Source organism: Aythya marila (genome assembly GCF_965140915.1).
Source record: "Aythya marila genome assembly, contig: HAP1_HAP1_SCAFFOLD_154, whole genome shotgun sequence".
NCBI lineage: Eukaryota > Metazoa > Chordata > Aves > Anseriformes > Anatidae > Aythya > Aythya marila.
The window spans coordinates 1,275,046-1,289,476 of NW_028137218.1; the positions used below are offsets into that span (position 1 = coordinate 1,275,046).

Genomic DNA, 14,431 nt, shown 5'->3' on the forward strand with positions numbered 1-14,431 from the left:
TCTCAGCCGCCTTTGTCCCCTGCAGGCAGTGCCCCCAGCCCTGCTGCACTGTGCAGAGGAGCAGCTCCTGGGCAGAGCTGTCTCTCAGTGCTGCCCGCTTGCCAGGAGCTCCCCTTGGGCTGAGAAGCCCAGCCCAGTTCAGCAGCACAGCTCCAGCCTAATGCCTCTCTGTCTCTCCCCTCTCTCATGTCCCTTGAGATGTCCCTGGGCCTCCAGGGGAATCAGCTTTAAAACACACTGAAGTAATCCCTGATGTTCCTTCCATCAGCCGCTGAAGGAATCTCATTTCCAGCACTGTCCTTCCTTATTCAGAAAATGGATGAGGTCCAAGGATCACCTTTCCATGCCCTGTTTTAAGGCAGGACACTCCTGCAAGGACAGGGATGGATCTTCCTTCTCCCTGCTGAGGGAAAGGTTTCAACTGAGCCAACCAAGGCACCTCCTTCTTTGTTTGCTGTCCAGAGGCTAGGAGGATACCTTAATGTAATCCAGATGTATTACCCTGCTCTCTCTTCTGTGACTCACATTTGGAAACTGCCCTGGCTATGTTACGCAGTGACCATTCACTGCCTCTACTGTGAACAGCGCAGGGAGCTCTTGGCAAGTCCCTGGTCCTCCAGGGGAATCAACTCGGAATCAAACCAATGCAATCACTGTTCTTCCTGCTGTCAGCTAGGGAGAGACACCTATTTCCAGTGCTATCTTTTCTCTTAAATCAAAATAAATGTTTGATATGGGAATCATCTTTTCTTGTCCTTTTATTAGTTAGGACACCCACAAATTTTATTCCATTTCTTTCAAGCACCTGTTAATATTCCGGAGAATGAATCTTTTTCGCTGCAAATGAAATCTCTCTGTCTACACAGACTACACAACCCAGCAAGCTCATAGAATCATAGAATATTTGGGGTTGGAAAGAACCTTAAGGTCTAGTTCCAGTCCCCGTGAAATGGGCAGAGTCTCGTCCCACCTGACCAGTTTGCCCAAGGTCCCATCCAACCCGACCTTAGACATTACCAGCGATGAGGCATCCACCACTTCTCTGGGCAACCTGTTCCAGAGCCTCACCACCCGCTGCGTGAAGAATTTCTTCTTTAGATCTGATCTAAATCTGCTCTCTTTTAGCTTAAAAGCACTGCCCCTTGTCCTATCACTACACTCCCTGATACAGTCTCTCCAGATATTTATCCTATGTGTCTCCCCCTGTTCTCTTAAGAGTAGGGAGGGAGAGAGTGGCTGTGCGGTGCTTGGCTACCTCCTGGGGATAAAGCACATCACATCTGGGGACACAAACCTGACAAACAAGTGATAAAGGAGGCAGTGAGGGAGCCAGACCTGGTCAGTCACACTGACTGGTGAGAGTATGAGAGAGGATGTTTCTTCCAGTGAGTTTATCTGACCAGGTTTCTTGTCAGTTGAGAAACCAAGGGAAAACAGGGAATACTGGTACAAGGGGATGTCCTATAAGGAGAGGCTGAGGACACTTGGGTTGTCTAGTCTGCAGAAAAGAAAGCTGAGGAGCAACCTCATTTTTCTCAGCCACTGTCTTAGGAGGGCAAGTGGAGAGGGAGGTGATGACCTCTTCTCACTGGTAAATGATCAGAGAAAGCGTGCAATGGCACACAGATGCACCAGGGAGGTCCAGACTGGAGAGTGGGAAAGTTGTCTGTACTGTGAGGGTGGTCAGACACTAGAATAGGCTTCCTTGAGACCTGTTTTTTTTTTTTTTTTTTTTTTTTTCCCAGCCTGTCAGTGTTCAAGAAGCATTTGGACATTGCCCTCATTGATATGCTGTAACTTTTGTTTAGCCCTGGAGAGATCAGGTAGTTGGACCAGACAACCTTTGAAGGTCTCTTCCAACTGAACTATTCTGTTCTAGTCTAGTCTTGTCTAGTCTAGTCACTACCCACGTGCGTAGGCCCATTTGTGTATTGGAAGACCACAATAATGCTTCCTGGAGTCTTCTTTTCTTCAGGCTAATCCCAACTCTCTCAGCTGCTCTTCACAGGACATGTATTTGGTGTGCATGGCATGCTTTTGGTAGTCAGGTGGTAGGTTGCAGGGGGTGCTGGATGATGAGGAACATCAATTTGATCACTCTGGGTTAGCTCTCCTGGCTGTGTCCCATGGCAATGTCCTGCACACTTCCAACCTACATGTCATGAGGGGCAGTATTAGAATCAGAAACCCTTGATGCTGTGTAGACACACTCCATGACTGTTTCTAAACCTTCTCAAAGCCCCTGCACTAAAACACCTCATCCCTGGAGAATCCTGTGCAACAGCTGTCTTGAAGAGTGTTTGTTTTGTTTTCATCTTTCCTTTAACATGTGACCAAGTCTTGGAAGACAGCAGATGTTACAGAAGTCTTTGTTTGGAAGACATAGTTGAGGCTGAGCTGAGAACTAAGTGAAAAATATGTGTTTATTGAGTTAATTAAGCAACACTGAAAAAAAAATAAAATTCTTTTGTTGATGGTATGCAGAATGTTAGGAAACACCTTGACTTCAGTAAGGCTTTTGACACCGTCTCCCACAGCATTCTCCTCAAGAAACTGGCTGCTCTTGGCTTGGACTGGCGCACGCTTCGTTGGGTTAGAAACTGGCTGGATAGCCGGGCCCAAAAGGTCGTGGTAAATGGAGTCAAGTCCAGTTGGAGGCCAGTCACTAGTGGTGTTCCCCAGGGCTCGGTGCTGGGGCCGGTCCTCTTTAATATCTTCATCGATGATCTGGACGAGGGCATCGAGTGCACCCTCAGTAAGTTTGCAGATGACACCAAGTTAGGTGCGTGTGTTGATCTGCTTGAGGGTAGGAAAGCTCTGCAGGAGGATCTGGATAGGCTGCACCGATGGGCTGAGGTCAATTGCATGAAGTTCAACAAGGCCAAGTGCCGGGTCCTCCACCTGGGATGCAATAACCCCAAGCAGAGCTACCGGCTGGGAGATGAGTGGTTGGAGAGCTGCCAGGCAGAGAAGGACCTGGGAGTGATGGTTGATAGTCGGCTGAATATGAGCCAGCAGTGTGCTCAGGTGGCCAAGAAGGCCAACAGCATCCTGGCTTGCATAAGAAACAGTGTGACCAGCAGGTCTAGGGAAGTGATCGTCCTCCTGTACTCAGCTCTGGTGAGGCCACACCTCGAGTACTGTGTTCAGTTTTGGGCCCCTCGCTACAAGAAGGACATTGAGGTGCTTGAGTGGGTCCAGAGAAGGGCGACAAAGCTGGTGAGGGGTCTGGAGAACAAGTCCTACGAGGAGCGGCTGAGGGAGCTGGGCTTGTTCAGCCTGGAGAAAAGGAGGCTCAGGGGCGACCTTATTGCTCTCTACAGATACCTTAAAGGAGGCTGTAGAGAGGTGGAGGTTGGTCTATTCTCCCACGTGCCTGGTGACAGGACGAGGGGGAATGGGCTTAAGTTGCGCCAGGGGAGTTTTAGGCTGGATCTTAGGAAGAACTTCTTTACCAAAAGGGTTGTTAGACATTGGAACAGGCTGCCCAGGGAAGTGGTGGAGTCAGCATCCCTGGAAGTCTTTAAAAGACGTTTAGATGTAGAGCTTAGGGATCTGGTTTAGTGGGGACTGTTAGCGTTAGGTCAGAGGTTGGACTCGATGATCTTGAGGTCTCTTCCAACGTAGAAATTCTGTTATTCTGTGTAAATATGGCATTTGCCTTTGCAAGTAATGCTTCTTGCAGCTAGGAGTGGCCTTGCAACGACATCAGCCAGCTCCCTCTGCTCTCCCGGGTAAATCTCATCATGTCCAATAGGCTTGTGTATCCCATTAAGTCAAGTATGCCCTGACCTGACCCACTCCCACCCAGTGTACATTTTCCTTGCCCCTGTCCTTCCCCCAGTCTCTGTGGCCTGTTTTTCCCAAAGGCCATTCTTGCCTGTACTGACTGAGGTGAAGAAGGAATTCAGCACTTCAGCCTTTTCCCTGTCCTGTGTCAACAGATCCTGGGCCTCATTCAGCAGTAGGTCCACATATTCCCAAGTGTTCTTTTTGCCACCTATATATTTCTAGAAGCCCTTCTTACTGCCTTTGACATCCTTGGTCAAATTCCATCCGAGTTGGGCTTTAGCTTTCCGATATTCATCCCTACGTGCTTGGGCAAAGCCTCTGTATTCCTCTGAGCTTATCTGTTCTTGTTTCCACCATTGCTGTGCTTCTTTTCTGTGCTGGAGTTTTGCCAGAACCTCCTGGTTCATCCATGCAGGCCTCTTGTAATTTTTACCTGACTTCCTTACTCTTAGAATGGACTGCTCTTGATGTTGGAGGAGGTGATCCTGGAATATTAACCACCTTTCTTGGACTGCTCTTCTCTCCAGGGCCTTATCCCATAGGACCCTTCCAAGCAGATGGCCGAAGATGCCAAAGACCAGGGCTGCAAACTTGCTATTTATTTTGTTTCTCATTGTCATTGGAGACAGCAGGCATAGTTTGCCATGGTCCCACAGCTGAGGTGTGACAACCCAAAAATGTATCGATGCCCTCAACTGGGAGCACAGACTAGAACAAGCTGCAGTCTGTGCTTTTTGACATTCGTGAAGTCACTGCCAAGGCATGGTGGGACAAGTCATGCAACTTGGAATGCTGCAATGGGTGGATACAGACTTTAGGACAGACAGAGTGGAATGATCCAGAGTTAGATTTCCTCATGGAAGCTGCTTGGATATATGGAGCTCCTCTATGTGACCTATGAAAAGTTCTCTGAGCACTTGTGGGTGCCAATCAGAGAAGGGGTCACTAAGGGTGCTATCATGGTGGGAGAAAATAACCTGCAGCCAGGGCAAGGAAGTGGACATAGTCATTGTTAAGCACCCCAAAGAAGTCTCTTAGAGTAAGGGTCTGGGAAAAAAAAAAAAAAAAAAAACCCTGAGGGTTTTTTATTGTCCCTGCCATTTTCCAGAAGGGGAACAGAACTGCGTGCAAACAGTCCAGGTGGTTTCTGGAGTGTCTTGGGATAGCTTCCTTGTCTAGCTTCCAGATAGTCCAACAGAGGTAATACAAACCTGGATCTGATACCTGCATGCCAGAAAGAGCTTGTCAGGGATGTGATGATCTGTGTCAGCCCTGTCTGTCATGACCCTGAAATTGTGGGGTCCCAGATCCCAAGGGGTGTGAGAAAGGAAATAAAAGACTTTTAGTGGTGATCCCAGGTGAGCCGCACACAAGTTCAGAACAGTGGTTGGATGCCTCACAAGTTCTGTGCAGGGGTGAGGAGGCAATAAAGCCCTGGGCTGGTGTCCTCTTGTGGTCCTCAGTGGAAGGAATGGCAGCCCTAGATAGCTGAGAGGACAAGGACCTCAGTTCTGTTGGTGGAGGTCCCAACTGTGATATATGTTCATCTGATTCATGTCAGTATGGAACAATGCTAGGGCCGCATGGTATGATGAATGTGACCTTCTGTCTTACACACCCTTGTATAACCACAAGTCTAAGAAAAACTGAATGGTTAATGTATAGAGTTCTTGTACCTTGCAAAGGAATTTGTGTCACTAGAGAGCAGTTCTGTCTGTCTCTGGGTCCTGCACTGGCAATTTAATTCTTCCACAGATGTGGTTTCTTCCCTTTCCTCCCAGTGTCCCAGTCTCCCCCTCATTATAGTCAAATTATGAAATCTTCAGAAATATTCCTCAAATCCATGAGCCTATTTGCTTTTGTTATTCCAAACTCTTATTCCTAACAGTTACAGCCTTTTTTGTCTTTGTGGTTGATTTAGCACTGCTATAGATGTGACTGTCCCTGTGAATGGCCTGTGAGGAATGTTTTAACTACTCGTGAAGCGTCAATAAGAGAGCTATTTGTGTTTGTATGTTCTTTCTTTGAAGTCTCTGATGTCTGGGGGTTTCAGAACAACTGCTAACAACTAGTGACTGTTATGGCTTCTGAATGGGACAATATGCAAGCCCCTGATATCTGTCCAGGTGGCCAGGAGATTAAGGAGAAGAAAAAAGAAGCTGAAGGATGGTTAGGAGACAAAACTTGCAGAGGACGCTGTGTAAGCTTTTGACATGCTGCCAAGGAGCACAAAGGGGAAGGACAAGAAAAAAAACCTGAAGACTACGAGCCTTCAGCATGAAAGACCCCCAGAGAGCCCCGGGGGACCAGCGGAGACTGATGCGCATGCTCCAGTAGGAGGGTTTGGATCCCGGAAGCTAATTATAATAACCCAGGTTTTTTTAGAAGTAGTAATGAATATGTATTAGTCTAGGAGCATAAAAATCAGCTACTTGATGTAACTGGGGTGCATCCTGGTGGAGCGAAGACTCCCGGCGCACCCAGCGCTGTTTGCTTACATCTATTCCTTTAATAAATTGTAAACTTTGATTATAATCCTATTTTGAAGACTGAGCCATTTATAACACAACCATGCCAGAGACCTCAGCTATTCCCACCACAATCTGTCCAATGCTTTTGCATGTCTGTGCTTGTTTCTCTGCAGATAACTCTTATGTCACTTCAAAATAAGTGATAATAAATCTTTCTCCATTAATTTTCTCCCAGTTTTGGGGAGGAGAGAGAGATGATATAGGGGAGTTTTATATGATTTAGCTAACTGCCAAGGGACTGCTCCCAGGTTAGTGACAAGGCACAAAGGAAGGCAACAATTTTAGGCAGTATACACTGACAAAATGCCAATACCTATATTCCCAATCTCTGAAGTCCTAATGACTGCTAACCTGGACATCCTCTGGCACCTCGAATGTCAAATGGAGTTTGCATTTGAACAACTCACTGCTCTTCTCTATCTCCTGTAATTACTGTGGGAGCTTAAGCTAGAGTATTTTGTACATACCCAAACAGAGGTGAGAGAAATCACATCACCCATGTGTGCATTTGTGGCTGATAAGGAAGGTTCTGGGCCCTGTTTCAGGCCTGGGATATCAAACTGAGAATGAGATGCATGAATTGACTGACTGTGGTCACTGCCCTCAGCTTGGGAGAATGTGATTCCTGACAGCCACAGTCTGGGTGTCCTGCCTAAAAGTGGAAGAGGACAAAGTAATTTTTTGATGAAACTTCTCATGATAGAAGAAATGACATTGCTGGCACTAAGTGTTGCTCCTCAGCTAAGGGAGGGAACATCAGGGATTGCATCAGTCTGATTCAAAGTTGATTCCCCTGGAGGCCCAGGGACTTGTCAAGAGCTCCCTGTGCTGCTGAGCTGGGCCGGGCTCCGGGGCCCAACGGGAGCTCCTGGCAAGCGGGCAGCACTGCAGAGAGACAGCTCTGCCCAGGAGCAGCTCCTCTGCACAGCACAGCAGCAGGGCTGGGGGCACTGCCTGCAGGGGACAAGAGTGGCTGAGAGAAGGGAGGGAGATGTTAAAGGCAGAGCGGAGGGGGGATGCTGAGAGCTGACTGCGGGAGAAATCTTCAGAGCCCTGAACAGGGTAAGTCTGTGGCTGCAGGGCAACACAGCAGTTGTTCCTGTTGCCATCTCCACATTTGCTGGCAAATCCCACATCCTATGGGATCTTTCAGGAGGACTCAGGACTCAGGAGTTTTTTTTTTTTTTTTTTTTTTTTTTTTTTTTTTGGATAAGAGGAGAATGACAAGATCTAGAGCAGGAATTACCTGCCAAAGCTGTCAGAATTACAGGAGATGAGGGTTCCTTCTCACAGGGCTGGCTCCAGGCTGTGCAGCTGGGTTGCAGGCAGGGGTGGCCTTGGCTGTGGTGCAGAGCAGGGTCCCTGCTGTGCCCCAGGGGCTGTGTGCCAGGAGAGGCCTCTGCTGCCTGGGAGGCTCAGTACTCAGCCTGCCTGGGGAGCTGCCCAGGCCACTGCAGGGAGAAGCCATGTTTAGAAGTAGCCCTCAAACAAGGGCAAGGCAGGGCAGGGTCCTGCTGGAGCCCAGGGGCTGATGCCTGGAGCAGGCTGCTCAGAGCTCCACAGCACTCCCAGGGCATCTTTGGGGAAGATTCTTGAAAAAGAAGAGAAACAGCTACACTGCCAGAAGGGAAGAAGCTCCATGGGGTCTGTTTCACTTTTCTGCCCTGAAGGGCTCTCTGGACAAGTCACAGCAGCTCCTTAGCCACTGGACACAATGAATATGTCCCTGGAAATTGCCTTGGGAAAGGATGTGTCTGCAGGGCAGAGCTGAGCACACTGCAGGTGGGACAGGGTCTGTGAGCAATGGCAGGGAAGAGATGTGGAGACAGGGAAGGAGCTGCCAGTAGGGACAGTTCCAGGCAGCAGTGATCTGTGTAGGGAGGGAGAGGGAACTGCTGCCTGAAACACCAAGAGAGGGGGGATACAGGCACTTCCTGCCAGGCCTGCAGTGCAGGCACCTTCTCTGCAGCAACCCCCTGCTCTCCTCTGCCACCCAGTACATCAGCCAGTCTCAGCGCCTGGGGATTTAGTGCATGAACCACCATCTCCTCAGCTGGACCTCCAGAGGAAGAAAGGAGCCTGTGTCCTGCAAGGTGATACACAATGATGAGGCTAAGAGTACCTGCCCTGCAGTGTCATGTCTCTAGGTGGCATGCAAGCTTGGTAGGGTGTAGGTTTCACTGCATGCCCATCTGCTTTTCTCTCTGTCAGCTGGTTGGAGCATTGTGGTATTCATTCTCATTTCTCCACCTGTACGTGGCTCTCCTACTTCCTTTGTCTGGGAAGCAAGTGCGTGTAAACATCTGTTCTGACACGGAGTGCTGGGTACTGCTCTGAGCATTTCTTCTTGGGAACAAGGTGTCCAAACTCTATTATAACCTGTCAGGCATGCTGTCATTCAGTTGGGTGGGTTGGATAACAAGCTGACTCATTCAACTCAGGGAATGGTGATTTTTGTGAGAGAAGGTGTGAGTTTTGCTCAGAGAATTCTGCCTTGTCATTGTCTTTTCCTCTAGTGACAGGTGCACATGGCCAGATGCAGCAAATGTCCAACAGAACCTTCCCAACAGAGTTCCTCCTCCTGCCATTCGCAGACACTCGCGAGCTGCAGCTTCTGCACTTTGGGCTCTTCCTGGGCATCTACCTGGCTGCCCTCCTGGGCAACGGCCTCATCTTAACAGCCATAGCCTGCGACCACCGCCTCCACACCCCCATGTACTTCTTCCTCCTCAACCTCTCTCTCATTGACCTGGGCACTATTACCACGACTGTCCCCAAATCCATGGCCAATTCCCTATGGGACACCAGGGCCATTTCCTATGCAGGTTGTGCTACCCAGGTCTTTATGTTTGTTGTCTTTGTTGCAACAGAGTTTTATCTTCTTACCATCATGGCCTATGACCGCTACATTGCCATCTGCAAACCCCTACACTATGGGACAATAATGGACAACAGAACTTGTGTCAATGTGGCAGCAGCTGCCTGGGGCAGTACTTTTCTCTATGCTGTGCTGCACACTGCCAATACCTTTTCCCTTCCCCTCTGCCAAGGCAATGCCCTGGACCAGTTCTTCTGTGAAATTCCCCAGATCCTCAAGCTCTCCTGCTCAGACACCTACCTAAGAGAAGTTGGGCTTCTTATTATTAGTGTCACTATAGCATCTGGGTGTTTTGTTTTCCTTGTGCTGTCTTATGTGCAGATCTTCAGGGCTGTGATTAGGATGCCCTCCCATCAAGGACGGCACAAAGCTTTTTCCACGTGCCTCCCTCACCTGGCCGTGGTCTCCTTGTTTGTTAGTACTGCCACTTTTAGCTACCTGAAGCCCTCCTCCATTTCTTTCCCATCCCTCGACCTTTTGCTAGCAGTTTTGTACTCGGTGGTGCCTCCAGCGGTGAACCCCCTCATCTACAGCATGAGGAACCAGGAGCTGAAGGATGCAGTTAGGAAAGTGATTTGGTGGATGTTTTTCAGTTCTTATAAAGATCCCTTCACTCTCCACAAATGAACGTCAGTAATCCTCTTCCAGGCATGTTTTTGTGTTTTTGTTGTTCTCATTATACACACACACACACACATATATATATCTAGTCATTATGGCTGTTTGTGCTCCTTGCATCCCTGCATAAATATTTGAATATTTAGATTCCCCAAATTGCTATGAATCCACGAACCTGTTTGCTCACATATGAAAGCTGTATAAATGTGCATTTAACACTGTGAGGGAGTCAGTGAAGACTCTCATAACATTGCTGTACTAAAATGGAAACACCCCAATGCTATGCTCAAAGCCTGAGCCTGAGCTGTCTTTACCAAACCAATGCCAAGGCCCAAATAATTGCTGCTCATAAGAGTCTGTTCCTCTTTTGGTTCAGGAGGAAATGGATCATTATCACATTTGTGATCTTTCAGAGACCAAGGGCTAGATTTAAGACTTACCCATGGATGTCTACTGACAACAGAGGCAGTGAATGGTCACTGCATTACATAACCAGGGCTGTTCCTACATCTGAGCCATAGATGATGTCCTTCAGGAGAGGCATCTGGAGCTGCCTGCGGAGCCCAGGGTACTTCCAGGGACAGCAGAGCCTGGTATGAGCCATGACTTAAGCCCCTTTGAAAGTGAGATCTCCCACTGTGCTCTCAGCCACAGGGAAAGAACTAAAGCCAGGTATTCACAGGGAACCTGCAACCCTGAAGTCTCAGAGAAGAGAGTGGGCACTCAGAAGGCAGAGGGAAGGGAATCTGAGGAGTTATTCATTTCCCCTTTCATGAAGTACCTCTGTTTGGTACAACACTACAGCCCATTTCCTCTGCACAGCAGCACTGCCAGCTTGAGGGACAGCTTGTGGGGAGCATGGAGATGGCCATTCCCCACCGCCAAGGGGAGCTGATTTTTGAAATTTGACCAGCTCCATCCTTCTGCTGGCATCAGTGTCTATACTGGGGGAGCAGCCACCAAGACAGTGGATCAGTGTTGGGTCAGGGGCTAGAAAGCACTGACTAACCTGATCTACCTGTAAAACTATCACTGCTCAGAGAAAATGATCATAGAATAATAGAATCATAGAATATCCCAAGGTGGAAGGGACCCATAAGGATCATTGAGCCCAACTCCTGACTCCACACAAGTCTATCCAAAAATTCAGACCATATGACTAAGAGCACATTTCAAATACTTCTTGAACTCCAACAGGCTTGGTGCCATGACTACGACCTTGGGAAGCCTGTTCCAGTACGTGACAACCCTCTCATTGAAGAACCTTTTACTGATATGCAGTCTGGACCTCCCCTGTTGTAGCTTGACACTATTCCCTCAGGTCCTATCACTGATCACCAAACAGAGTAGATCGGTGCCTGCCCCTCCACTCCCCCTCATGAGGAAGACAGACTACAATGAGGTCTCCTCTCAGCCTCTTGTTTTCCAGGCTGAACAGGCCCAGAGACCTCAGCCACTCCCCATACATCTTCCCCTCTAGGCCCTTCACCATCTTTGTAGACCTCCTCTGGACACTATCCAACAGTTTCACATCCTATTTGTACTGTGGTGCCCAGAACTGCACACAGTACTCAGGGTGAGGCTGAACAAGTGCAGAATAGAGTGGGACAATCACTTCCCTTGACCTACTAGCAATGCCGTGCTTTATGCACCCCTGGATATGGTTGGCCCTCCTGGCTGGCAGGGCACACTTCTGGCTCATATTCAGCTTGCTGTCAACCACAACCCCCAGATCCCTCTCTGCAGGGCTGCTCTGCCCAGCTCTCCATTCTGTCCAGATCTCTCTGCAAGGCCTTTCCACCCTCATCAGAGTCCACAACTCCTCCAAGTTTGGTGTCTCCAGCAAATTTGCTCAGAACACCTCCTAGTCCTACATCCAAATCATTTACAAAAACACTGAAGAGGACTGGACCTAAAATGGAGCCTTGAGGTACCCCACTGGTGACTGCCCACCAGCCTGATGCAGACCCATTTACCTCAACCCTTGGAGTCCTACCCATCTGCTGGTTATTCACCCAACGTATGATATTTTTGTCCAGCTATATGCTGGATATTTTGTTCAGCAGGATCCTTTGTGAAACTGTGTCAAAAGCTTTACTGAAATCCAAAAAGATCACATCAGCTGGCTTCCCTTGATCAACTATATGGGTGATCTTGTCATAAAAGAAAATCAAATTTATCAAACAGGACCTACCTTCCGTGAACCCATGTTGACTAAGACCAATGACTACATTGTCCCCCAAGCACGTTTCAGTATCTACAAGGACAATCTTCTCCATAATTTTACCAAGCATTGACATGAGACTAACAGGCCTGTAGTTAGCAGGATCTTGTCCTTCTTGAAACTGGCACAACATTTGCCAACTAGGACCTCTGCAGATTCCCAAGACTGTTTTAAAATAATTGAGAGAAGTCCTGTGATGATGTCAGACAGCTCTCTGAGCACTCTGGGATGAATCCCGTTTGGACCCATGGACTTGTATGGATCCATGTGGTGCAGCAAATCACACTCACATTCAGGGTCAGTTGGGAGTTTATCATTCCTACTGTTACAGTCCTCGCAGCACCTGGAGTCCCGAAACCCACCCTTGGCGTTGAAAATGGAGGCAAAGAAGGCATTAAATGTCTCTGCTTTGCCTATGTCCTTGTCTGTGAGGTGACCTTCCCAATCAGGTAGCGGACCTTTGTTTTCTCTGGTCCTCCTTTTTCACATATTTAAAATAAAACTTTTTATTGTCGCCCACAGACCTGGCCAGCTTCAACTCTAATTGGGCTTTGGCTGCATGTATTTTCTCCCTACAAACATGAACAGCGTCCCTGCAGTCCTTTCACATTGCCTGACCATGTTTCCAGCACCCATACAATTTCTTTTTATGCCTAAACTCCAGAATAAGATTCCTGGTCAGCCAAGCTGGCCCTTATGCCCCACCATTTGCCTAGGCGATCGGCTCTGGGGCAGACGCGTTCTGCAGCGGAGTGGGGGATCGGGCCAGGCAGGGCTAATTTTTCCAGCATCGAGCCTACTTGAGGGAGCCGCCAGGACCCGGCAGCCCTCGTGAGGGAGGCTGATGAGGCGTAGGCGGAGCCAGCAGCGCCCCCTCCCCAGCCGTTCAAAAGCTGCCCCTAGGGAGCGTGAGCGACCAGGAGCGCAGCGAACAGGACGGGCAAACAGGGCGTGGCGCATCAGAAGGGCATGGCACGGCAGTTAGTGCGGCAGTTCGCGCAGGAAGGGCGAGCAGGAAGGGCAGAGCGCTCCCCCCGCCCATACAAATACCTCCTTAATGACAGCCGTTAGCTAAGTGACAATGGTCTCCACCAGGCACGGTGCGCTCTCCAGGAAGTCGGTACACACCCAGACCGACTGCCCATTAAAAAACGCAGCAGTTCAGGTCACCGGATGCAAGGAGTGTCTGAGCCTGTTCCTGCCATCGGCGGGAGGCAGAGAAACTGCGTGCTTGAGGTGCGAGCAGGTGGATGACCTGGTCCGCATGGTGGCGGAGCTCAAGGAGGAGGTGGAGAGGTTGAGGGATATCAGGGAGTGTGAGCGGGAGATAGACTGGTGGAGCAACTCCCTGAAGGGCCTCAAGGAGAGGTATCGAGGTGAGACACCCCAAATGGGGGTGGACCCCCTGCCCTGTCGCTGTCTGGCAGAGGGAGGGGATCTGGGAGTTGAGGAGGAATGGAAACAGGTCCCTGCTCGACATCGCAGGCGATGCCCTCCCCTTCCGGCCCCACCTTCCCAGGTGCCCTTACGCAACAGATTTGAGGCCCTGGAGCTCGACAGACCTGTAGCTGAGGAAGAGGTAGCAAGTGTTTCCAGGAGGATGCCTAGGGCAAGAAGGTCGACTCCACGCCTCAGGACTGCCTCCACCAAGAAAGACGGAAGGGTTATTGTTGTGGGAGACTCTCTTCTTAGGGGAACAGAGGGCCCTATTTGTCGGCCTGACCCTACCCGTAGGGAAGTCTGCTGCCTCCCTGAGGCCAGGGTCAGGGACGTTGCCAGGAAGCTTCCCAACCTGGTACACCCCTCTGATTATTATCCTCTTTTGATAGTCCAGGCAGGTAGTGACAACATTGAAGAGAGAAGCCTGATGGCTATCAAACGAGACTTTAGGGGGCTGGGTCGGTTAGTGGATGGAGCGGGAGTGCAGGTGGTGTTTTCGTCCATCCCTACAGTGGCAGGGAGGGGTACAGAGAGGATGCGGAAAGTCCACCTGTTAAACACATGGCTTAGGGGCTGGTGCCAACGCAGAAATCTTGGGTTTTTCAACCATGGGGCACTTTACTTGGCACCCGGCCTGATGGCAGCAGATGGGTTCCTATCTTTTAGGGGAAAAAGGATCCTGGGCCAGGAGCTGGCGGGGCTCATTGAGAGGGCTTTAAACTAAGTAAGAAGGGGGATGGGGCTGAAGCTAGGATTGTTGGAGCTGTGCCAGGGGGAACAATGGCAAGGCCCAGCTGAAGGTAAGGCAATGGCCCAGCTGAAGTGCATCTACACCAATGCACGCAGCATGGGTAACAAACAGGAGGAGCTGGAAGCCATCGTGCGGCAGGCAGGCTACGACTTGGTTGCCATCACAGAGACGTGGTGGGACCAGTCTCATGACTGGAG

The 14,431-nt window shown here is 49.6% G+C and overlaps 1 protein-coding gene across 1 annotated transcript; it reads left to right on the forward strand.

Moving 5' to 3' along the window:
* Positions 1-8,868: 8,868 nt before the first annotated feature.
* Positions 8,869-9,828, forward strand: LOC309891081 (olfactory receptor 14C36-like; the record flags this gene model as incomplete). The annotated part of the gene is made up of 1 exon (XM_082785465.1): positions 8,869-9,828. One exon carries the CDS (start codon positions 8,869-8,871, stop codon positions 9,826-9,828), a length of 960 nt encoding a protein of 319 aa, XP_082641591.1.
* Between the last annotated feature and the right edge of the window lie 4,603 nt (positions 9,829-14,431).